Source organism: Panthera pardus, unplaced genomic scaffold (assembly GCF_024362965.1).
Source record: "Panthera pardus isolate Hobbes unplaced genomic scaffold, ASM2436296v1 HiC_scaffold_6, whole genome shotgun sequence".
In the NCBI taxonomy this organism is placed as follows: domain Eukaryota; kingdom Metazoa; phylum Chordata; class Mammalia; order Carnivora; family Felidae; genus Panthera; species Panthera pardus.
Window position 1 is genome coordinate 98,348,019 of NW_026526991.1, and position 24,357 is coordinate 98,372,375.

At 36.0% G+C, this 24,357-nt stretch overlaps 1 protein-coding gene across 6 annotated transcripts in view; it reads right to left on the reverse strand.

The window, feature by feature from the left end:
• Positions 1-1,899: 1,899 nt before the first annotated feature.
• Positions 1,900-24,357, reverse strand: part of RIMKLB (ribosomal modification protein rimK like family member B) — a 70,731-nt gene continuing 48,273 nt past the window's right edge. For 4 of the 6 annotated variants that reach the window (XM_053894677.1, XM_053894676.1, XM_019464570.2 and 1 more), the window contains exons 3-10: positions 20,837-21,067; positions 18,868-18,954; positions 17,594-17,797; positions 9,708-13,581; positions 8,986-9,198; positions 6,732-6,809; positions 6,120-6,283; positions 1,900-2,083 (exon numbers count right to left, since the gene is read on the reverse strand). In XM_053894677.1, coding sequence (XP_053750652.1) covers positions 13,118-13,581; positions 17,594-17,797; positions 18,868-18,954; positions 20,837-21,067 — 986 coding nt within the window. In that variant the 3' untranslated portion in view covers positions 1,900-2,083; positions 6,120-6,283; positions 6,732-6,809; positions 8,986-9,198; positions 9,708-13,117. Of the gene's footprint in view, positions 2,084-6,119; positions 6,284-6,731; positions 6,810-8,985; positions 9,199-9,691; positions 13,582-17,593; positions 17,798-18,867; positions 18,955-20,836; positions 21,068-24,357 lie in introns of all 6 variants that reach the window. The other 2 variants (XM_019464569.2, XM_053894675.1) reach the window with 2 other exon arrangements.

The window sequence follows — 24,357 nt, forward strand, 5'->3', positions numbered from 1 at the left end:
TGCAGGTGGTAAAGCCTAATATTTACTCTTCGCCCTTTCACAGAACACAGAGTTTAGATATGTTTCTGATCTGTTTTTTGTTTTTTTAATGTTTTATTTTTGAGAGAGGAAGAGAGAGAGAAAGAGAGAGAGAGACAATCTGAAGCAGGCTCCAGGCTCCAAGCTGTCGGCACAGAGCCCGACGCAGGGCTCGAACCAACGAACTGGGAGACCATGACCTGAGCTGAACTCAGAGGCTTAACCAACTGAACCACCCAGGTGCCCCCTGAGCTGTTGTCTTAAAGGCACCAGTGCTGACAAGATTTAGGGCAGTGGTTCTCAAACATTGGTGCGAGTAAGTCACTTGAGTTTGCCAAAAAGCAGATTTTTGGTCTAGGGCCCTAGAATCTATATTCTAAATAAGTAATTCAAGTGATTATGATCTAGGTGGTTGTAGGTCATTTTGAGGAAATTTAAATTTTTATCATTGAATCAGCTCCGACCATCAAGAGGACTTCTTACTGTGCTGGCTTTAATGGATTGCATTTTAGTGTCACGATACTGATCTGCATTGTGAGCTATCTCAAAGATCAGAACATAATCCCTCTCCAGTGCAATAAATTTGCTTCTATCTTAAGGTTACTATGAATCTTCTAATTACCGTATTCTGCTCTTCTGCCAATTGTTCCACTTCCAAGCAAATGTATAGGACCTCATAGTATGCATTTGCATGATTTTAATCCCTGTTTCACCCAATTTTTGCCCTTTATTTTGGCTTTATCTCAATCTTCTCATTTTGTTTTAATATGTCTGTTAAGTCACTTCAAACCATTTCTGGGAGGATCATATGCCTATTCCTCACTTGTTTCATTCTCCTGAGTTAGAAGAAAAAGTATTTTTGTTATGAGCTGATAGGGAAAAACTGAAGCAAATATGAGATAAAAGGTATCTTATATAAATCAGTCACTGAAGTGTGGAGACAAGGAATAAGCAGTGCAGATTAGGAAAAATACTACATGTGTGCACAATGTTCCAACCACAAAATCTTGTGAAAGGAGCTTCAATAGGAAAACTGGAAAATGATCAACAAAGAAAACTTTATGGACTCTAATTCTGAGATGAAAAGATTCAGCAGTTCTTGAATAAGATATCCAAAACCAAAATTTATATAATTAAAGGACAATTAGTATTTATTATTCAACTATGTGCTAAGCACTACACATGTATTGTAGCAAAGCTATACTTACACATTAATCTAGTAAAGTACAATTGTTTCCGTTTTTTTACAAATACCCCCCTATGGCTTGAAGGGGCTGACTTGTCCAAAGTCCAGGTAAACAGTAAATAATGGGATTAGAATTTGTATCGACACCTGACAACAAAGAATATCCATATGTTTGGTCTGAGGTACTAGGGCTGCCTCCATATGCACATATATGTATCAGATCTTATATAGTTCAAATATATTAGGTCAGACATGATCTCTAGTCACAAGAAGATTAAAATGTAGTGAGTGATGCTGTGATGAGTGTGTGCCAGAGCCTTGTCAGAGTGAAACGGAAAAAAGGCTGCATTTCTTCAGAGATTAAAAAACAAACAAACACAGAAACAATTATTTAGCATAGACAGATAAAGAGGGATGAAAGGGGCAGAGGTAAATCCACATAATACATATTTATAAGTAAAATGATACATATTTTAATGCCTATGTACCGAGGGGAGTAATCATTTCAAAACATATCATAGAAAGATCAGTATGTCAAAAACAAAGGAGTTTCATCTTGCATACTGAAGAAAAGAATAAAAAGAATGACACATGTGGAGCTAGACTTCAAATCTAGCCATATGGACTGAAGTGAATTCATACAAGATGGAGTGGGCAGAAATGACTGCCAAAAGAACAAATCACACCCCATACTATTTCATTCCCAGTTCTGGTGTTTTTATTTTAGAAAACACATTGAATCAAACAGGTTAGAGCTACTGCTTCCTTGTTCTGTGTATTTCTATCCTCCATTTCAAAAACCATACAGTCAAATCTATCTTCGTCCATTCTGTGAATGAAGTGATAAGCAAAAAGGATCACTGGTTACTTCAAAAGAACCTAGAGGGGGAAAAAACACATATAGCTCACTTAAACCACAGATTTAAACAGTCTTTATAATTAATATGAGAAAAAGAAAATATTGAAAATTAACTAATGTGACAAAATATTAAAAATTGTCTAGATTACAAAAAACAAAAACAAAAACAAAAAACAAAAAACAAACGCACAACTAGCTTTTTTGTGATTACCACACTTTACCTTTGTGATCTCAGTTGAAAAAGATATATACTAAGGTATAGTCTGTTATTCTGACATATAAAGATGTATCAGCAATATTATCCCTTAACAATCCTATAATATAGACAACTGGGGTTTACTGTAGCCAGGAAAATTTTACCAAGAAGAAAACCTTGAGACAAGAATAATCTTTGCACAAGATCACACAAAATAAAACAAAATTATTATACCAAAATGCCTGAACAAAATTAAATTTAAATGTTATATTCTTACTCTATTACCCTAGGTTACTTTTTTTTTAAATAAAAAAATTTTTTTAAATAAAAATTTTTATTTTAAGTAGGCTCCACACCCAGCATAATGCTTGAACTCAGGACCCTGAGATCAAGAGTCATAGGCTCTACTGACTGAGCCAGCCAAGAGCCCCTAGGTTACATTTTCAACAAATTAGACAATGAACAATAGATTTTGATTCTAATTAAAATTCAAGTTGGCCATCTCTATAGGAACCAGAATTCAAGATGAAGACAAAAACTGTTTGAAAAGACATACAAATTCTAGCCCTATTAATTGAGGTGGTGTATTCTTGTGTTCCATATAAGTATACATAATATCATTCAGCATTAGAATAAATGATCTTTTTTAATAGAAGGTGACTTCTTTTTACACTGTTTCTTTAAAAAAAGGAACAAAAGGATGCCACATATTTGGGGCGCCTAGGTGGCTCAGACGGTTAAGCGTCTGACTGTGGCTCAGGTCATGATCTAGCAGTTCATGAGTTCAAGCATTACATCAGGCTCTATGCTGACAGCTCAGAGCCTGGAGCCTGCTTCGGATTCTGTGTCTCCATCTCTCTCTGCCCCTCCCCCACTCACGTTCTGTCTCTTTCTCTCTCTCCCCAAAATAAATAAAACATTAAAAAAAAATTTTTTTTAAGTTGCCATATATTTATTTAGTCAATGGTATCGGTTATTCTAGCTTCATGTTACCATTCATCCATGGATACACAATCATCCCGTTTAACCATCCACTTGCCCCATTGCTAGTCTAATAATCTGCTAGAAAATAAGGAATTTCAGAACAATATAAAGTTTTCGTTGTAGACGGATTCATTTTCCAGAATAGGAATCCAAGGCAGGCAAGAAGACAGGTAGAAGATTAATGTTATACTAGGTCTAAGGAATCCATTCTGTTCTCCCTTAACCAGAAATTGCAAAGAATCTGAAGACCTCTTTGTGTCTCATCTTAATAAGGGACATCATCACCAAACCCTGTAAATGATGTAATCGTTAATTTTACATGTAAGCCATTTAAAATAGCCACCCACAGCTAGCCTTCATATCCTTCACTTGAAGGGACTCCCCACAAGATAACCACAAGCACAAACAGTGATAACTTTCCATTGGTGTATCACAGCTCTCACTGCAGAACATTTCATTTCTTCAGCGACTACAACAGATTTTCAAAGATCATGATAAAATGAGCACTTTATTAGCAGGTAGGAGATTTGGGTCCTTGTTCCGGTTCTATAATCTTGGGAAATTTAATAACTTCTCTGAACCTTAGTTTCCTTACTAGCATATTCAAGATTACAATATATAGCCTCCAAGCTTGCCAGCTTAGAAATTCTAAACTTCTATGGCAGGCCCTTGTATGCTGAGAGTTCAATCTGTTATTACATATATTAATAGGAAGCAGGACTCCATCTATCCATCTATTCATTCATTCTTTCATTTATTTAGGACTCCTTTTCTTTAAATAATAATCTCTCCTCTGGATATCCTGTTTTCACCGTCTATAAAATTTGAAAACAGGTATTTGTGCACTACTTTAAGAAAGTTAATTAACACTTCTAAAATCTTCACATGTATATCTTAGAAAAGATTTAGCTCAACTGCTATTAACTTTTATCTTAAAGGCTAAAATTTTATTTTCTCTCCAGTTATAAAGTACTAAAATTGCATATTTAAAAGTTGCTGAGAGTAGATCTTAAGAGTCCTCATCCCAAGAAAAAAATTCTGTAATTATGTACAGTGATGCATGTTACCTAGACTTACTGTGATGATCATTTACCAATGTATATAAATATCGAGTCACTGTATTGTACCTGTAACACTAGTATAATGTTACATGCCAATTACATCAATAAATTTTTTATTTTCTCTGGTAAATGTCTACAAAATAATGACTGCTTTGCTCATTTTCTAATTTCATTAGAAACTTTAAAAAATCAGGGTCAATTTGAAGTTAAAAGTCTAGATGAAATTAAGAACCATAGGACTTTTCTTCTGTCCAAGTGCTCATAAAACAGCTTGGTTTCCAGCAACAATAAAGACATTATAGTTAAACATGTAGCTGAGTAAAGAGACCTGCATCTCATTATAAATTTCAATTCTTAACTCTTGGGACTTAAAACCTCAATTTCTTCTATTCAGCCTCACCAACTTCTAAAATAATCACACTGTTGATACTCTGATTAACATGTCTTAAGGCAGTTATTGATGCAAAGAAAATAAAGCTGTTTACCCAAGCAGATAGAGCAGATACAGACGCAATACAGAGAATGCAAATGAAAAGGGGGAGACACACATACAGAAAAGCAGGCAGGCAGAGATGAAAAATGGCAACAATGGAAAAGTGAAATTCTGAGGGAATGAATGAAAGAAAGGGAGAGGCATACAGGGAGACAAAGGCGAGGAAGAGTTACAAAGACAGGGAGGCAGAAGCACGACTAAAGAAAAGGAAGAAAGTAAGAGCAGAGACAGTAAGGCCAGAAAGAAAAGTGAACAGAATTGAACTGATGGGCAGACACAGTAACAAGGAAATGGGACTAGATAGGGGATAGCTAGTTGAAGAAAACATCATTTTTACCCAAGTTTTTCAAATTACATTTTTTTTTAATTTTTTTTATTTTTTAGAGACAGAGTGTGAACAGGAGAGGGGAAGGGGGGAGAGGGAGGGAGGGAGAGAGGGGGGGAATCTGAAGCAGACTCTAGGCTCTGAGCTGTCAGCACAGATCCTGACATGGGGCTCGAACTCACGGACCTTGAGATCATGACCTGAGCTAAAGTTGGACGCCTAACCGACTGAGCCACCCAGGTGCCCCACCAAATTACATATTTTTATTGCTATCCCCCCAATGTGCCACTAAAAAGAGGACAGACTTTTTTTTCTATAAAATGGCTAACAATGTGTATTTCACTTATCTTACAGATTTTCTAAAAATCTGACTCACTGTGAGACGCGTAATTTTTGCCATCTTTAAGGTTCACATAGTGGATGTGTTGATAATTTGATGAGAGAGAATTTTACAATGTATATACCTATCAAATTATCACATTGTATGCTTTAAAAACACAATTTTGTCAATTATACCTCAATAAAGCTGGGGAAAAGGTCATATATATCAATATACTGGGGAGAGACCCCTAATTTTACACATTGCTATTTTTTTAATGTTTATTTATTTTTGAGAGAGAGAGCAAGAGAGAGAGAGAGACAGAGAGAGAGTGCATGAGCGAGCATGTGAGCAGGGGAGGTCAGAGAGAGAGGAGAGAGGACCAATCTCAAGCAGGCTCTGGGCTGTCAGTGAGGAGGCCAGCGTGGTGATCAATCTCACAAATGGTGAGATCGTGACCTGAGCTGAAGTCAAGAGTCAGACACTCAACCGACTGAACCACCCAGGTGCCCTAATTTTTTTTCCCCCCGAAGTAAAAAGTGATAGGACCCTAGTTAGGCCAAATTTATCCTAAGGCAAAGGCCTACAGGGCCATTTATGATTACATACTACAATGGCATATAACACCACTATCCCACTATCAGACTAAAAACACATTCTTAGTTGAAAATAACTTACCATTCAGAATGAAAATCCAAAAATTTTTGTCCTGTTTCCATTATTTGCCCCCTTTGCTTCAATTGATATGTTATGCTCTATCTCTTATCCTATGGAGATTCTTTCAGTAGCCATCAATCTGAAGAATTCCTTCTTCTGCTGCCACCTACCAGTTTATTTCTCTGCTGCAGCAGAAGGGTATATAGAAAAAGTTCTTGCTTACTATTCAGATTAAACTGAAAACTTCCTTTAACATTTAATATTTTCACATGTGCACAAGCTTCCTCACTGTTCCCCCAATTCCTCCCCACCAAAGTCAAAACAACAAAAGTCCCAATCACAGAAAATCAAACAAGTATGATCAATATTCATGCTAAGCTGGGAATTTTTTTTAAGTGGAAAGATTTAGATGCTCGGCAGCTGCCATCTCAAGAGCCATTTCTTTTGTTACACTTAACTTCTTCACCTATCTCTACAATCTTATGAGTAAGTGTGCAACTTAAAATTTTAACTAGGTAGTTTACAACTCCTACAAATTTTAAGTTCAGAAACTTTCAGAAGAACTGTGGAAGATGCAGCAATAAAGGCGTTTTTTAAAGTAATTCTAGAAACTAAAGGTGTTAGGTGCTTTACCTGCATGAGTTTTCAATGTTCTGGACTGCTTATTGCCCAATGGCTCTGAATACATTAAAACACGAACACATACGCCACCTACATTTAAAATAGGGTAGCATTTGTATGCCCATATAAGCACTGGGTATATCTTTTGCAAAAGAGTAATAAATTCATTAAGTCCTTTTAAAAGGACTAATCACAAATGCACATTTCCTCAAACTGTATACATACACAAAAAAATTAGGCCAAAAAAGGGAGACAGAGTGACAAATGTAATAGCAGTTGTAGAACTGGAAACTAACACAACATAAATGTTTTCTGTTTGTTAAATTCCTGAATATCATTTCTATTCCCATTCTTTTTGTCACTGAGGGTCTAGGTTAAAATTTTATTCTGCATTAGCTACTAAAGAACAGTATCCAATAATGAACAGTAATAACAGTAATTAATGGCTTGTTTTTGTTCCACCCTCCCACTACCTTTACCCCAAAATACAGTTTTGCCAACATAAAAAATAAAACAAACAGACATAAGCACCAAAGGCTAGTCAACAGTGGCACTGCAGCAACATTGTTTCTACTTTCTCAATCCTTCCCCCGATCTCAAACCCCACCCTTTGACCTCTGTATATGGGATGAGCCTGAGCAGGAGAGTTGGTGATGTCAGGACTGCGCCGTTCCCACGGATGCTCCTAGAGGCCTGCTGTGCTTCTGGGAACTGGGGCACAGTGATGTCTGTCTGACTGAAACCTAAAACAACAACAATTCACCCCACCCCTCATGTTCCCAAACCCCACAACAGCAGCCAGGTATATACGCTATATAAGGCCCAGCTAGTAAGTTTGTATATAGTGAAATCTGAAAGCAAGATCATTCTTAACAAGTCAGTGATCTTCATGGGGATAACAGAATGGAGACTGTTAAATTCTCCATGTCCCATGCAATCACACAGTCCACACATTCTAATGCTGGCCATTCTTACAGCAAGAGAACAAAGTTCTCTGGTACAAGCCTTTTTAAGTATATATCACAAATTCCTGCAGGAGGCAGCTGGGATTCCATTGTTAGTAAATTTCAGTTCAACAGATAAATACTTTTCTCTTAAGATGTTTAGGGGAGAGACTGGTCCTATCTGATTATGGGTGAACTGAAGCACAAAACAGGTTAATGATTTATTTTATGCCTTCAGCTGTAGAATGCATTACAAGCCAGGATTTTCCTATTAGCTAACTAGTGAACTTAAAGCCTCGTCGGATATACGTCTAAAGCCACAGAATAAAATTACGCAGAAGTATATCTTGAAAAGTTCCTGACCGCTGTCTAGGAGAAAGAGGATTTTCCTCCCCAATGATAATAACTCATATTAGAACTAAAAATTTAGGAAAGACAGGAGAAAGGAGGAAAGGGTAGGTGGACTGGGGTAGACAGAGAAGAGGCTACTACATAAGCTAATGGGAAGGCTATTAAAATGGATAACTCCTATTCCTGCCACTAAGTTTGTTTTATAGCCTTGGTTAATGTGCTTAATGATTTGTGCTTCAGAAATGCCCTCCGATCTTTGCAAATCTGTAATTTTTTACTGTTTAAACCATTATGATAACCTCAAGCTGCTCACATCTATCTTCTTTGTTAGAACTAGCATCTTAGAAATGCTAAAATGATTAGTTCTGAGATCACACTGTTCCTTAAATAACTGAAATGCTTTCTATTATCTTTGTCTCGTCATTCCTTTTCACTTTTATAATGATGTCACAGAAAGAGAAGCACTAAGACCAACTCAAAACTATGATGAGTTTTTACCATATATATAACCTAGAACCTAATTTTACCTTTTCAAAACTCTAGTTTTCCATACCTGGCAACTCCTAATTGATGTCTTTATACTGTGAGCTCACTGTATTCGGAACACCAACCCCTGAAAAAGCTTAAGCCAGAGTAGCACAATGGAAGAAACAAACAAACCCAAAACAAAAACAAAGCCAAAAAAGTCACACTCTGAAATACTTAATTATAGACATATATGCAAGGAATGGAGTTATCTAAATGGCTAAAGTAAATCCCCAAAGTCCAGAGTTCATCCCAACCAACTCAAACTTTACCCCCAAAAGTTCTTCTTTAATCAAATTATCTGTTAGATATGCGTTTTGTTTCTTTTTTTTTTAACAAGAGTTTTTACAAACCCACAGTTGCCATTAAAGTACATAAAGAAAGAAAATTTTTTAAAAAGAAAGTAAGGTTAGCCTTGCGATGGAAAGAAAGGAGAGTCAAATTACCTGCAAGCAGGCTGGGGCTGTGCCTGAATCCAAACCGCTGCATTTACCATTCATTATACAGCTGCATTATTGGGGGAAGGGGAGTTTAGAAGGGCACTGACCCCGAAAGTTCTCAATACTTCTCACTCATCATCAGGAAGGGGGAAGAAGGAAAGTTTTTTCTCTGGGTATTTTTTTGTTTGTTTGTTTTTGTTTTTTTGGCTCCTGAAAAGGCTGGCAAAGAACAGTAACAGTGCAAGCAGTTAGAATATTTCTTTAAAAACAATTTTTAAAAATGCAAAACATTAAGGAATTTAAAACACCAAACTTCCGTTAATATAGAAAGAATTTTCACTAGAGTTAGGCAGCCACCCCAAAACAGCATGGCAAAAGGGCACTGATAAAGGAAATAAAATACCACACAAAAATCCAAAACAAAACTAAAAACATTTCAAATTAAACCTGGAAGACTAGAAGATTCCAACAGCAGATTTCTGTCCACTACTGAAACATTCCAAAATCCAAGCTTCAAAGGCGCCTAAATGTATCTTAAATGAAACTTTGTTTTGTTTTTTTTTTTTAAGAAAAAAAAAGAAAGAAAGCAGTGAACCTGGTTATAAATCCTGCAATATATTACATTTTAAGATATCCTAATACAACAAAAACAAATTTTAAATGAAATTAAACAAACAAACAAACAAATAAAAACAGTAGCAGCAGAGGTTACCTGTCTGAGCACCTACATTTTCTTAGGAGGGGATCGTGTCTCACCAGCCATATAGCCCATAAACCTTCTCAAAAAGAGTGAGCCAGGAGAAAAATGTAACACAAGATTTGATTTCACAACGTCTCTAAGCTCCCCAGACCCCAAACTGGGGATTCACTGAATGAAGAGATTTTGTTTTTCCATCGTTTTCTTCTTGAGAAAAAGAAGAGATGATTTTGAAAGTCAATTACTTCTTTCAATGCCTTCGATACCTTCTCAAAAGTCTGATAAAGTGCTTGATGAAAGCAAGTCTCTTGATGGATTTTTCTAATGTTCCAGCATATTTTCTTATTGATAGCATATACAGAAAGATTTCAAAGTTCAGTGGAGTAAAAGCCAGCAGAAATGACCAATCAATTATTAGGCACCAAAAAAAGAAAAAAAACTATTAAAAATTTTAAATGGAATCGTTCATATTTGTGTATGTGTGTGTATGTGTGTGCATAGTCCAGTTTTCATCACAGGTAACATAAAAACAATATCAGAATTACTTTTAAAATACAATTAAGAATTACAATTTTAACAATACACAATTTTACAATAATTCAGATTTGGGCATGATAAGACTTATACATATTTGATAAATATACATTTTTACCTCTCATAATAGCAATGATAATACAAAAGTTGTTAAACAATAAGAAAATATATTTAACTTTCACTTCAATATCTGGGATGTTTCATTTGGGTTCTTCCAGAATGATCTGTTCATATTCTTTACCTTAATTTTTGAGTGAGTTCAAGAAGATACCCATGTTTTAAAGTCTAAGATGACCATTCCTACCCTTTTCCTTTTAATATGTGAGTGTATGATCCAGAAATAGGTTGGTAAAGCTATGTTTTAATATACTGTGAATGCACAAAAGATCAATCAGTAGTGAATAAAACTAAAGGTGAAATAATCTCAGATAATTCTTATGATATAGTTGGTTAGTTTGGTAAAAAAAAATTTAAAGTCTATCTACATTTTTCCTAGTGCCTTATCCAACCCAACATAAACCCTGAGTTTTTCATCAAATAGAGAGGGTGTTCTATTTATGTTATAAAATTCATAAATCTATATACATGTTATATGTAACTATTTAATGTGTCATAATTTATGTGACAACCAGATGGTCTCTACACAAACATATGAATAATGACTTAATTAAGCAGTTCTTTCTCCCTCATTTATCTCTCTATCCCAAATATTATGCATCCTCCTATGGTCATTCAGTGAAAGAAGTACCATGTATTTCTTTTTGTTAATGAGACAGAGGTACTTATATATGTATGTAAGGCCCACAATAACTCTATGCAAGTCAAATTCTTTTATAGGAGATTAGAATATCCTAAAATAAATTAGAAAATCCTCTTATTATCTTTTTCTGAGGTGAAATGAGACACTGCACAGATTAGAGGTACTATTCTATTTGTCAACAATCAACCTTTCACTCAATTTTAATATTATTTAATTCTATGGAAAAAAACAACTTTTATTACATTCCTTTTTAAAACGGGGAAAAACTGTACAAGCATGATCAAACCTCTGTTAGAGCTGGTTAATACTGATCTTTTATTATTGCCTCGAAGTCTCTCTAGTAGTGTCCAAGATATTATGTTTAAGGTCCATCTGAAGGAAAAAAAGCACTGGAGAGGCAAGAAAGGACTCGGGTAAAAGCTTCAGAGGATTGTAGTGAGATGGAACTTGCTGTTTAAAAAAATTACGTTGAGCTCTGGAGCATCTCCATTTCTTAACACACCTTCCAAACCCATTATTCAAATAGATTTACCCCTGTTTCAAAGGCTCGTATTATATGCCATTTTGGGGATCTTATAAATTCAGAAATTAAAGGAATATAAAGAATGGACAGTATTGAAGGCTTCAGAGTTGGGCTATAAGAGACTTAATACTGCTAAGTAAGTCCCCAAACAAAAATGTCCAGTCCACCCCACCCTCAAACCTACATGTAATAGGAGAAAATGCACAGCCAGAAGCATAGAAAAGCATGTAGCCTTGAATAAATCATACACTGAACAGTCTAGAACCAAAGAAAAAACCAAACAACATACATATACATAAAAAGGCCTAAGAAGCATCTATTCTCTTTATGTCTTTAGTGAGTACCTCTACCCCAGTGGAGTATAGTTATTAAAACAACTTATCTGTTTTTTAAAGTAAAAACTGTTTCCCCATCATGCTCCATTTTCTAGAATCTATCTTTTTTGATTGTTTGGTGAAACAAAAAGCAAAACACATACACATGCATGCGTGCACACACACACATATATACTCCCTCCTAAAATGTGAAAAATGCAAATATATAATGCTGGTATTATAAATCACTTCAGCTTTATGCTAAAGAACTTATAGACCCTTGATTTGCCCCCCAAAAATATTTTTCCTTGTCCTTATACTTTAAATGCCCAACCACCAAAAGAAAAAAAGGAAAAAATAAAAGGCTTTAAATGCACATGTTTCAAGTCAGTGTCTTGTTAACAAAAAAGGTAGCACTTTCTTCACTTTGGCCATTGTTAAAGATGCAGGCATAGATCAGGGAATGTTAGACTAGCATGTATTAAAAAAAACTGCAACATTAACAGAGCATATATCTTTCAAAAAAGATTAAAACACTAACAAATACAAGTCAATGCACATATTTTAAACTAGTGTAATTTTATCTACATTGGAGTAAATGTCACCTTGTGTACCAGACATTGCAATACTGTTCATTTCCCTTTTATCATGCAAAAATGCCAATTTTGTCATTAGAAAAAACCTTTATTGGGTTATATTAATACTGCCCTCCCACCCAAATGAAGGGAAAAACCGAAGCACAAAAATTATAAATCCCAGCAAAATAGCTCTTCAAGATTTCATAAACTACGGACATAAAGTTGCTAGTTAATATGGTAAAGGCAGAATTTTCAGACTTGTATAAAAAAATTCCTATAATTTAGGTTGATTATTTTCCTCGCTCATCACAAATCTTTGCAACACAATGTGAAGTTATCCTATTCTCAATTTTGTAGCAACTATACAAAAGCAAAAGCAAGGGACCATGAAAAAAAACTGTGTGTTCTTGATGGTCTGAGAGCATACACATTTTTGAGTGATTTAAAAGGTTAACTATAAGAGCCTGATGTGTTTCTGTAGCTCACCTCTTCTGCCTATCTGCACTATCCGTAAACAAGTCAGTAACATCTTAATAGCAGAGGTCTATCTCTCTCCCCTGTCTTCTCTCCTAACTAATCCTACTCAATTTTCTCATCTTCCTGAGTACCTTCCATGAACAGCATTGCAAGTTGGTTTTAAAAAAAAAAAAGGAAAGAAAGAAAGGGGAAAAAAAGAAGAAAAAGAAAGTGAGTTTTACAAGGGTTTTGTTGGTTAATTATTTACCGGTGGAGTCACTCCACCAGGAGTTTGATTTCATTGGCTAGCAGCTGGTTCATGTTGAATAGGCCCCCTGGGAGCTTGGTGAGTAGCTCTCGCTCCGTGCTTTCAGGGTCGCTGTCAACAGAGCTGGAACTTGCGCTCATGTTGTCGACAGCAGTGCTGGCTGGGGGACCCAGCTCCGGCTCACTAGTCTCACTGGCCGTGGACACCACGGAGAGCAGGGACATACGCCGGGTGAGCCGGCCAGAGGGCAGGAGGGAGGCGGCATAGTCCGCTATGATACCAGCTACATCTAGATTACAAGCCTTATCAAAGGCGATGAAACCTACATTTGCATTGGCCTCGCAGACACAGAAGGAGCCGTCATCTTTCATCAATAGGTCAATGCCACACACATCCATCCCCAGGATATTAGACACCTGGATAGCTAGCTGCTTCCCTTGTTCACTCAAGGAGCACATCATTCCCACACCACCTGGCAAAAAAAGAAACAAAATAAGTTGCCAAAATGATACATTTTTGGAGTAAAAACACCGTTTTTAGTTTTTTTTCTAATTTATTTTTGAGAGAGAGACAGAGCATGTGTGGAGGAGAGGCAGAGAGGGAAACACAGAATCAGAAGCAAGCTCCAGGCTCTGAGCTCTCAACACAGAGCCCAACATGGGGCTTGAGCTCATGAAACTTGAGATCACGACCTGAACTGAAGGTGGATGCTTAACCGACTAAGCCCTCCAGGCACCCCAGAGACAGAGAATCTTAAACAGGCTCCACACTCAGCGCTCAGGGCTCAATCTCACAACACGCTCTTTTAAATCAGTAGTGAAAGCAAAGGTGCCATATGCAATTTTTTTCTGAAGACAGCATTCAGCTTCCACAGAAAACGATCTTACTTGCAATAATACGGATAGAGGTGAAGGTACACCACAGACTTTATATTTTTATGAAGGCAGAGAAGAATAGAAAACAAAGTAGACAAAACTGTTATCTTCCAAATAGCAGAAAATGTATGTCTGATTTGAACACAGGGACAGAGAAGTTAACCGTTAATGGAATGTAAAACCATGGATGAGCATCCACATTGAGTTTGGGAACAAGGGTGGAAATGGAATTAATGGTACCTTACAAACCAGTTGGAAAAGAAAAAAGAGGAAGAAGCAATTTAAATAATAAACACAAAATCAAACTGAAGGAATTAAATAAACTGTATGAGCAATAACATTAAAAACGAACTGAAATTTCCCATGGAAAAAGTGGAAACTAGTCAGACTGGAATGAAAGACAAAATTTAATTATAGGCTGTATTAAATGAAAACATTTTTTGAAAACTAAAGGAATGGACAAAGAGATAAGGGACAAAGGCAAAAACAAACTTGACTTCATAGCCTTATATCTCTTGAATATAGTATATACTGATATACACATTTTTTCCTTTATCAAATACTGACAAATAATCATGTGCTTGTCCCAGGAAACAAACAAAAAAACCTTAACAAATTTAAAAACACTTTTTACAGGCAACATTCTCTGACAATAACCCAAGAAAAACAGAAATTATAAATTAATGATTTAAGTAACCAAAAGATTTATTAAGGACTTAGAAATTGCAACACCGATCCCCTAAATTACAGGGAAATGAAAACATGTATAAAATCACTTCATACCAAAACTTTTATTTTGAATTAGCAAGAAGAAATTACTTATAAAGTAAGAAACTAAGAAGAGAGATTCAGTAAAGACAGAAAGTTGAATGAATAGAATAGAAAAATAGAAAGGACAGAAAAATCCAAATGTTACTTTGACAAGATTATGAATGATACCAAACACAAAATTGCAGACAAAGGAGAGATTCAAATAAGCACAAGCAATCATCTAAAGAACCTGGCAAAAAAATCTGAAACCTAAAACACGTGGAAAATTTCTAAGCAAATGATAAATTACCAACACTGCTTCAAGCAGCAGCAAACTTAAACAGGCCAATTATTATTATGGAAGAGATCGGAAAAGTGATAAAAGCGCTACTACTACAAAAAGAACTAGGACCAGATAGGTTCAAAGTGGAGTTTTGTTTAGCTATCCTTTATTCTGATGTTACTTTACCTATAGAGTGCCAGAAGATAAGACTGAAAATTCCCCAATACATCAAATAAAACCAAAATGTTATATAACCTTGATCAAAAATGATCAAGAAGTTTTGTTTTAAGTTTCTTCATTTATTTTGGGACAGAGAGTGACAGCAAGTGCATGCAAGCAGGAGAGGAGCATAGAGAAGGGGAGAGAGGGAATCCCAAGCAGGCTCCACACTGTTAGTGCAGTGTGCGACTAGGGGCTCCATCCCATGAACCATGAGATCATAACCTGAGCTGAAATCAAGAGTTAGACGCTTGGGGCCCCAGGGTAGATCAGTCAGTTAAGAGTCCGACTTAGGCTCAGGTCATGATCTTATGCCTCTTGAGTCTGAGCCCTGTGTGGGGCTCTGTGCTGACACCATGGAGCCTGTACCCTGCCTCAGGTTCCGTCTCTCTCTCTTTGCCCCTCCCCCATTCACACTCTTATCTCTCTCAAAAATAAATAAATTTTTAAAAAAGAGAGAGAGAGACATTTAACGAACTGAGCCACTAAGGTAACCAAAAAAATGATCAAGAAACTTTAAAAAACGGGGGGTGCTTGGCTGGCTCAGTTGGCAGACCATGTGACTCTTGTCCTCGGGGTTGTGAATTCAAGCCTGACATTGGGTGCAGAGATTACTTAAAAAATAAATAAATAAATAAATAAAATCTAAATGTTTATTTACTTTTTGAGAGATAGAGTATGAGCAGGTAAGGGGCAGAGAAAGGGAGACACAGAATCCCAAGCAGGCTCCAGGCTTCATGCTGTCAGCACAGAGTCCAACTTAGGGCTCGAACTCTCAAACTGTGAGATTACGACCTGAGCCAAAGTTGCACGCTTAACCGACTGAGCCACCCAGGCGCCTTCCAAAAAATAAAATCTTTACAAAAATCAATCAATAAAATGTTTTACAGTCAACAAAAACTATTCATTACGGAAAAACCAAAACAGTCTTTGAAAAAAATAGCTTGAAAGCCTATTTCCAGGAATAACCATAATTATCTAAGATATATGTATGTAACTTCACTTAACTGAGATATTGTGTAATGGTTTTTTAATTACTTTTTTGAGACAGAGTGTGTGAGTGAACACGAGTGGGGGGCAGGCAGAGAGAGAATCCCAAGTAGGCTCTGCTCTGTCAGCAGAAAAGTCCAACGTGGGGCTCAAACTCATGAACCCTGAGATCATGACCTGGGCCGAAATCAAGTCAGACACTTAAACCAACTGAACCACTTAGGCACCCCTGAGATCATATTACAGTTAAAAAAATATTAAGAATATGAAGGGACAGAGCTTAACAATTTTAAAAAATGATTAAATTCATGTCATGTACTTGAAAATCTAGATATCTTCATAGCTTCCATGTAATTTTCCACTTTTGGAAATCAACATATTCAAGAGTGGTTAAGAGGACAGCTCTGGAGACAAACAGTATATTTGCATCTTGGCGGCACCATGATTAGATCTGTTATCTTGAGCAAGTTACTTACTGTTCTGGGCCCTCCTCATCTGTAAAATGGGAATACTAACAATACCTAGCAATATCTAAATAAGTTAACAGTCATAAAGCACTGACTACTGTACCAGCACTGAAGAGATGGTAGTTGGCATTGCTGTTAAAACTGAATATAAGAGAATGTTCATATAAAAAAGGCCTCTAAACAATCTGGTTACCAGAGGGGAGAGGATGAAGGGGGATAAAACAGGTGAAGGGGATGAAGAGGTACAACTTCCAGTTACAAAATAAACAAGTCATGAAGATGAAAAGTATAGCAAAAGGAATATAGTCAATAACATTATAATAACATATGGGGACAAAGCACTGGGCTGTACACCTAAATCCCTCGGTTGTACACCTAAAATTAGTGTGTCAATCATACTTTAATAATAAATATTTGACCAGTTTGGGTCAAGATTAAAATGTCTGTTGGACAACTACATGGAGATACTACTGAGTAGGCAGTTATTTATATGTACCTGGAGTTCAGGAAGAAAGCCTAAATTACAGATATAAATGTGAAAATCACAACATATACATGGTATTTAAAACCATGAGCCAGATCGGATGACTAAGAAAGTCAAGTATAAGAAAGTGAAATAAACATTAAAGAAGAAAAAGCTCAGACTAAACTCTGAGGCACTTCAGCAGTAAGATCTCAAAATTTATGACTCAGACAAATCCAATTTTACTACTAGAAAAACAACTCAAAAGTATACTTACTATATTCAAGGTACGGCTACTGATCATAGTTATGTGTGAAAGGTGAAAGATAATATTTTTCAACTTACTAAGTAAAAAGATCTGTCATTATATATGAACACTCGCTGGACAAGCTGTAATAATATTATATACACTAGAAAGACACATGCATTGTTTTTACCTAGTGAGCAGTTACTTTGCATCCTTCCATCCGTTGAACAACGTAACATGGTGCCAACCACACGGCCTCCCACAACAATGACACGCACATCCCGTCCATGAGACTCTTTAACGTACTTCTGGAACAGGTATGGAGCTTCATGGCGAATAAGATGGCTTAGATCAGCCAAATGGTGCTTATCTCGAGCCAAGAAAACAGCTTTGCCTATGATTGAAAAAGAATAAAAAACACATGTAAGTCATTAAACTGCGAGCAGTTGATATGTATTACCTGCATCTTCTTGGGTCCCAACCTGCTCTTTCAGAATCTATTAATTTTTAACCAAAGTAACAGTTATGGTAGTTATTGAAACAATGCAAAAATGTATTTAAGATAAAGTTAATAATCTCCTACCACTCCCTTAATTCCTACAGTAACCTAGAATTTATTTCAGTAGATGTTGTGAAGTAGAGGTCCAAGGTTTATATTCCTCCATGTGAGCCAATAATGCCAGCCTCGTTTATTAGCAAAACATTTCCTTCTGAGAAAAACCATGTTTTATAGGGATATCTGGGTGGCTCAGTTGGTTAAGTGTCAACTCTTGGTTTCAGCTCAGGTCATGATCTCACAGTTCATGGGTTTGAGCCCCACATCGGGCTCTGTGCTGACAGTGCAGAGCCCTGCTTGGGATTCTCTCTCTCCCTGCCCCTCCCCTGCTCTGTCTCTCTCTCTGAAAATAAATAAACAAAAAAAAATTTAAAAGACCATGTCTTATATATTATTACACAATATATACAAAATTTGCATAGGGTAAAAGAGCAGTATGTTACTATATGCCTAGTTTTATTTCCAAGTTCACTAGTCCATTCCACTGCTCTATTTGTCAATTTTTATGTCAAAGGAAGTGGCTATTTAATTTTTTTAATGTTTATTTTTGAGACAGAGACAGAGTGAGAACAGGGAAGGGGCAGTGAGAGAGAGGGAGAGAGACAGAATCCAAAGCAGGCTCCAGACTCCGAGATGTCAGCACACAGCCCGATACGGGGCTCAAACTCACAAACTGTGAGATCATGACCTGAGTCAAAGTTGATCACATAACTGAGCCAGCGAGGCGCCCCAAAGAGCTATACGTTTCAACTGATAAGGCTATTGTCTAGTCAATAACCGTGAGGAAATACAAAGAAAATAATAAGAGCATTGATCAGATTAAGAAAAAATCTATTTTGTATAATCACCCTTATTAATTCTCAAGAGTAATTTCAAAATGATGTGCCATAGTGACAACTCATACACACCTCTATGACCCCGCGTATTCTTCACTACCATTGGAAACTCCAGTACTTCTGCTTCATCGATCATTTTAGCAAAATTCTCATGACCACCTGGTTTGCGTAAAAAAGAAATTTAAAAAGAATAGTAACAGAGGTGTTTTGTGGTGTTATCTATGCTAAAGTCAGCAACACAGGAGACAGAAGGTAAGAACCTGATGGCTACATTTTGTTTTTCTTAGAGAAAGTAATAAATAAAAGTTGAAAATACAGTTAAACATCAGTTTGAAACAACACCTTTTAAAATGGATGAAAGTTATCTTAAATTATAAATATTCTAATATCTAACTTAAGGAAATTATCTTTCAGTTAAAACAAAATTTCCTAGTTCTATACAATTTTTCATATTTTTATCCTTTATTCTTCCACTACACAAATAACAGAACCACCAAGACCTACTTTAGTGTATTTAAATTCCAGTTTTAATCTAAAGATTAAAGAATCTCCATCTAAAGATTAAGAAACAGAAGAATGAGTCTGTTTAGAAGACTCACTCAAGGATGAAAAGATGCTACATGTGTTCTATCCCTCTCAAACACACAAATTAATGTTTCATATCTCCATTATGAATCAGAGTTCTTTGTATACTACAGCAGACAGTACCCATGAGTTAAGTTTTCTTCTGTTTTTACTGCCCAGGAACAAATGATACAGTAGCAAAATCAGAGCAAAAATGAATTGTGGTATCAGCCCGGTGATGTAAAAAAAATTAAACCAGGAAAAAGTTCATTAAGCGACTGCAGTAGCATACATTTGCAGCCTAGAGAAATTAAGATGATTCAGTCCCCAATTTTAAACTGTCAACATTAGAACATAGGTAGTATTTGGGAATTGGGCTAACACTTTTCTCCTTTCCATTCTCTTAAAATCAGAAGTGTAGACCCATGATATAAGCTATAATATAATATTCCAAAAGCATCTGACAGAATTCTCAAACTATTCATATTGTCTCTTCTTGTGCAATTGCTAAAAACAGCAACTGTATCAACACATGTCATACAGACTTGGGGAGTTCCCTTCTTTAAAATACTAACGGTAGGAATAGGATAGGGATTTCTTTTTAAAGCTTCATTAACTCTCTAAGCACACTACTGGACATTTATTTGAAAAAATGTCTTTATGGAAAACTGCAATGATTTATAGCAAATTTGATCCTTTCTAATCTAAAAGAACTGGACAGGCAGGAAATACATTAACATAACATTGTTTGTGGCAGTGTTACTCAAAAGTGTTGTCCAAAAACCTGTGCCTGTTTATGACTTCTCTGCTACTGATATGTAACCAGGTAAATACAAAAAGAGTAAACACTGGAAGCTTTTATAACAATCTGGCATTTCTCAGACTTTTTTTTATCATATTTTGTAAGAGTATTGATACACAGCATACTGGTCTTTAAAGAAAAAAAAGATCCTTTACTTTTACCATGGTTTTGGAAGCACTGGTTTTAAAGCATACCTATTACAGTGTCATTTTCTTAAAAAATAAGAGAAAAAACTTCTAAAAAAATTATCATGAAAATGCTAATAAGGATAAACAGATATTAAACAGAGATGTATCGAATATTACAGCCTATGAGATCTGGCCCACTGCCTTTTTTAAATAATAAAGTTTTATTGGAGGACAACAACAGTAATTTGTTTAAGCATTATTAATAAAGCTCTCTGACTACAACAGCATTACTGAGAGCACAAGAGTGAACTTACAGCCTAGAAAGCCCAAAATAGCTAAATCCACTCTACCAATATCACGGAACTAAATCTTGACACATGATTCACAATGCTCCTGCCCAGTTTGTTAACACTGAAAATTACTTCTGTAAGAAGTTCCTCCATGTTCACAAATTTCCTTGTATCACATAACCCTCTTAATTTAGTATGCCTTTCAAAACCATCAGTGTTGTAAAACTTAGACTATAAATTCTTATTAGTGAACTTACCATAAGAGAAAGTATCTGGCAGAGGAACACCATGGCCCGCCAACTCTTGAAATGTCCAGAACTTATTAACACAGTTCAGGATGGCTTGAGGTCGGTTCATCAACCGGCATCCCATCTTCTCTAGATGGCGCAAAACAGTGATGTCACTATCACTCTGCACCCAAGGGGTTGGTACTCTCACTACCACCACCTGGGGGTAGGCAGTAATTAGTTCTCCATTGATCCGTAGACCTGAAATACACCCCAATGAAGCCAAAACCATTAAAGGGAATATACCAAAATATACTAGACCTGGGCTCACAAAACTAAATATACCATTTTCACCAGAACAGAGAGACATTCTTCCTTAAATTATATTCCTTTATAAGAAAAAAGAAAATTTAATGAGAAGAATTTCTGCAGTGGTTAAATAAATTATGGTATGTGCCAATACAATGAAATACTACATAGCCTTTAAAAAAGAAATTCACAGAAGCACCTGGCTGGCTCAGTCAGTAGAACATACAACTCTTAATCTCAGGGTGGTAACTTCAAGCCCCATATTGGGTGTAGAACTTACTTATTAATAAAAGTTAAGAAGAATGTCATAATCTCTATGTTCAAATGTAGAAAAAAATGTCCAGATACATAATGCTGAGTTAAAAAACATCAAATCTGATGTATGGATTTGTTGAATCAATACACTGCATACCTGAAATTAATATCAAACTGTAACTAGGATAAATTACTGGAATTAGAATAAAATAAAAATAATTCTGTACCAACTATGTTCATTATGTGTTCATTTCAGATAAAGCAGGAAATAAGAAAGTTACCTTCTTTTATGATTTTGCTTATATGTTTTTATGCCCAGGTGGCGCATTTTATTAAACACCTATTTACATTTATTTTTAAGAAAAACAAAAAACAAATCTGAAAAGTTTTGTATTTACATATGCATAGAAAATGTATGATCTGATAAATGATATAGGTAGCTTTCTCTAAGTGTGAGTGGGTGGCAGTGCAGGAAGACAAAGGTAGAATGGGAAACTTCACATTTTGCTCCATGCAATTCTCCATCTTCTTTAATTTTTTTTTTTAAGCGAGGACATTTATAATTAAAGATTTAAAGAAAGTTTTGGGGCACCTGGCTAGCTCAGTTGGTACAGTATGCGACTCTCGATCTTGGGGTTGTGAGTTTAAGCTCTACATTGGGTATGGAATTTGCTTACATATAAGATCTGTAAAAAATAAATAAAATAAATAAAAGTTTTTTGGATGTTACCCAATACCATTCTATCTAAAGAGGTCCCAAATAACAAAGGAACAAATTATCTATATGAGTTGTTCCTTAAAACCTATTTTCTTTGGGGTGCCTGGCTGGTTCAATCAGAAAAGCGTGTGACTCTTTATCTAGTGGTTGTGAGTTTGAGCCCCACATTGGGTGTAGAGATTACTTAAATATAAAAAAAAATATCTTCAGGAAAAAAAAACCCTGTTTTCATTTAAAACTAGCATATGCTCTTCAGGGGTGCCTGGGTGGTTCAGTTGGTTAAGTGTCCAACTTTAGCTCAGGTCATGATCTCGCAGTTTGTGAGTTCAAGCCCTGGACTGGGCTCTGTGCTGACAGCTCAGAGGCTGAACCCTGCTTTGAATTCTAGGTCTCTGTCTCTCTCTGCCATGCCCCAGCACATACATACTTTCTTTTTCTTTCTCTTCTTTCTTTCTTTCTTTCTTTCTTTCTTTCTTTCTTTCTTTCTTCTCTCTCTCTCTCTCTCTCTCTCTCTCTCTCTCTCTCTCTCTCTCTCAAAAATAAACAGTGAGGTGCCTGGATGACTCAGTCAGTTAGTGTCCGACTTTGGCTCAGGTTATGATCTCATGGTTTGTGAGTTTGAGCCCCGCGTCAGACTCTGTGCTGACAGCTCAGAGCCTGGAGCCTGCTTCGGATGCTGTGTCTCCCCCTCCCTCTGCCCCTCCCATACAAATGTCTGTCTCTCAATAATAAACATTAAAAATTTTTTTAAATAAAAAAATGAAATCAAAAACATTAAAAAATTAAAAATAAAAATAGTATATGCTTCTTTATGACAAAGACAAAAACATGTGATATATTCTGCTCCCATCCAACGTCCTAAGTACTCAGTGTTAATAGTATATATTTCCCCCCTGCTAAGTACAGAAAAATATTTATATAATTTTTAGAAAAATTCGATTTTTAAAAAAAACTTAACAATTATATCTTATAGATACACCATATGAGCAATACCTTACTCAGACATTCATTCACTTAATAAATATTAAGCAATTAGTATGTGTCAGATTATTTTATAAAGAGCAGACTTGGATTGGCAAATAAGGCAAATAAGGTCCTTACTCTTGAGAAGATTCCATTCTAGTAGGAGAGACACTTTCAAACATGGCGGAAGTTCTAATATAGGAGAGATCAGTGGGTAAGAGCTGAGTTAGGGCCTAAGACTTAGGAACGTGTGTGTTTCAAGAAAAGAATAATGACACTTCACATATAAGGGAGTGGGAGAAGTCACAGAGCAAAAGAGCAGTACAAACAATATGTGCTTCAACTGCAATTTGTATTGACAGAATGTAAAAGATAAGGTTGGTCATTTAAGGTGTCAAGCATGCAAAGCCACAAGTTTTTATTGATATATAACTGGCATATAACACTATTAGTTTTAGGTGTACAACATAATGATTTAATATATGAAAAATACTGAGAGATGATCACTGCAATAAAGTTAGTTAACATCACCTCACACTTATAAATTCTTTCTTGTGATGAGAAGAACAGTTAAGATCTACTCTCTTAGCAAATTTCAAATATACAATACAGTATTGTTAGCCATAGTCACGATGATGTACATTACATCCCCAGGATTTATTTTTATAACTTGGAAGTCAGTACTTTTTGACCACCATCTCCCATTTCCCCAACAACCATCCCCCCAGATCTCTGGCACCCACCAAACTGTTCTGATTTGTAGCTAGGAGTTCAGACTTTTTTGATTCTACATATAAGTAAGATCATACAGTATCTGTCTTTCTGACTTATTTCTGTTAGCATAACAGCCATAATATCCACCCATAATGTCACAAACAGCAGGATTTTCTTTTTTAATGGCTGAATAATATTCAAATGTATGTAAATATATATCACATTTTCTTTATTCATTCATCCATCAATGGACAATTAGGTTATTTCTGTGTCCTATCATAAATAACGCTGCAACGAAGCACTGAGATATATCTTTGAGCTGGTGATTTTGTTTTCTTCACGCAAATAGTCAAAACCGGAACTGCTGGATCCACAAATTCTGAGCTAAAGAGTTTACATCTGCTCTGATTAAGGAAACTGAGGGTATGTGCTGCCTGTTGACACTTCACACCATCCCTATCTTTTAATCCCTCCTATATGGCAGGATCTAGAAGCATTTCCTATACTCCCTTACCAGCAGGATTCCATTTTGAGAATCTACCACCAAGAGACAGTTATATACAATTTTAAAGGTGAAAGAGATATGGAAGTC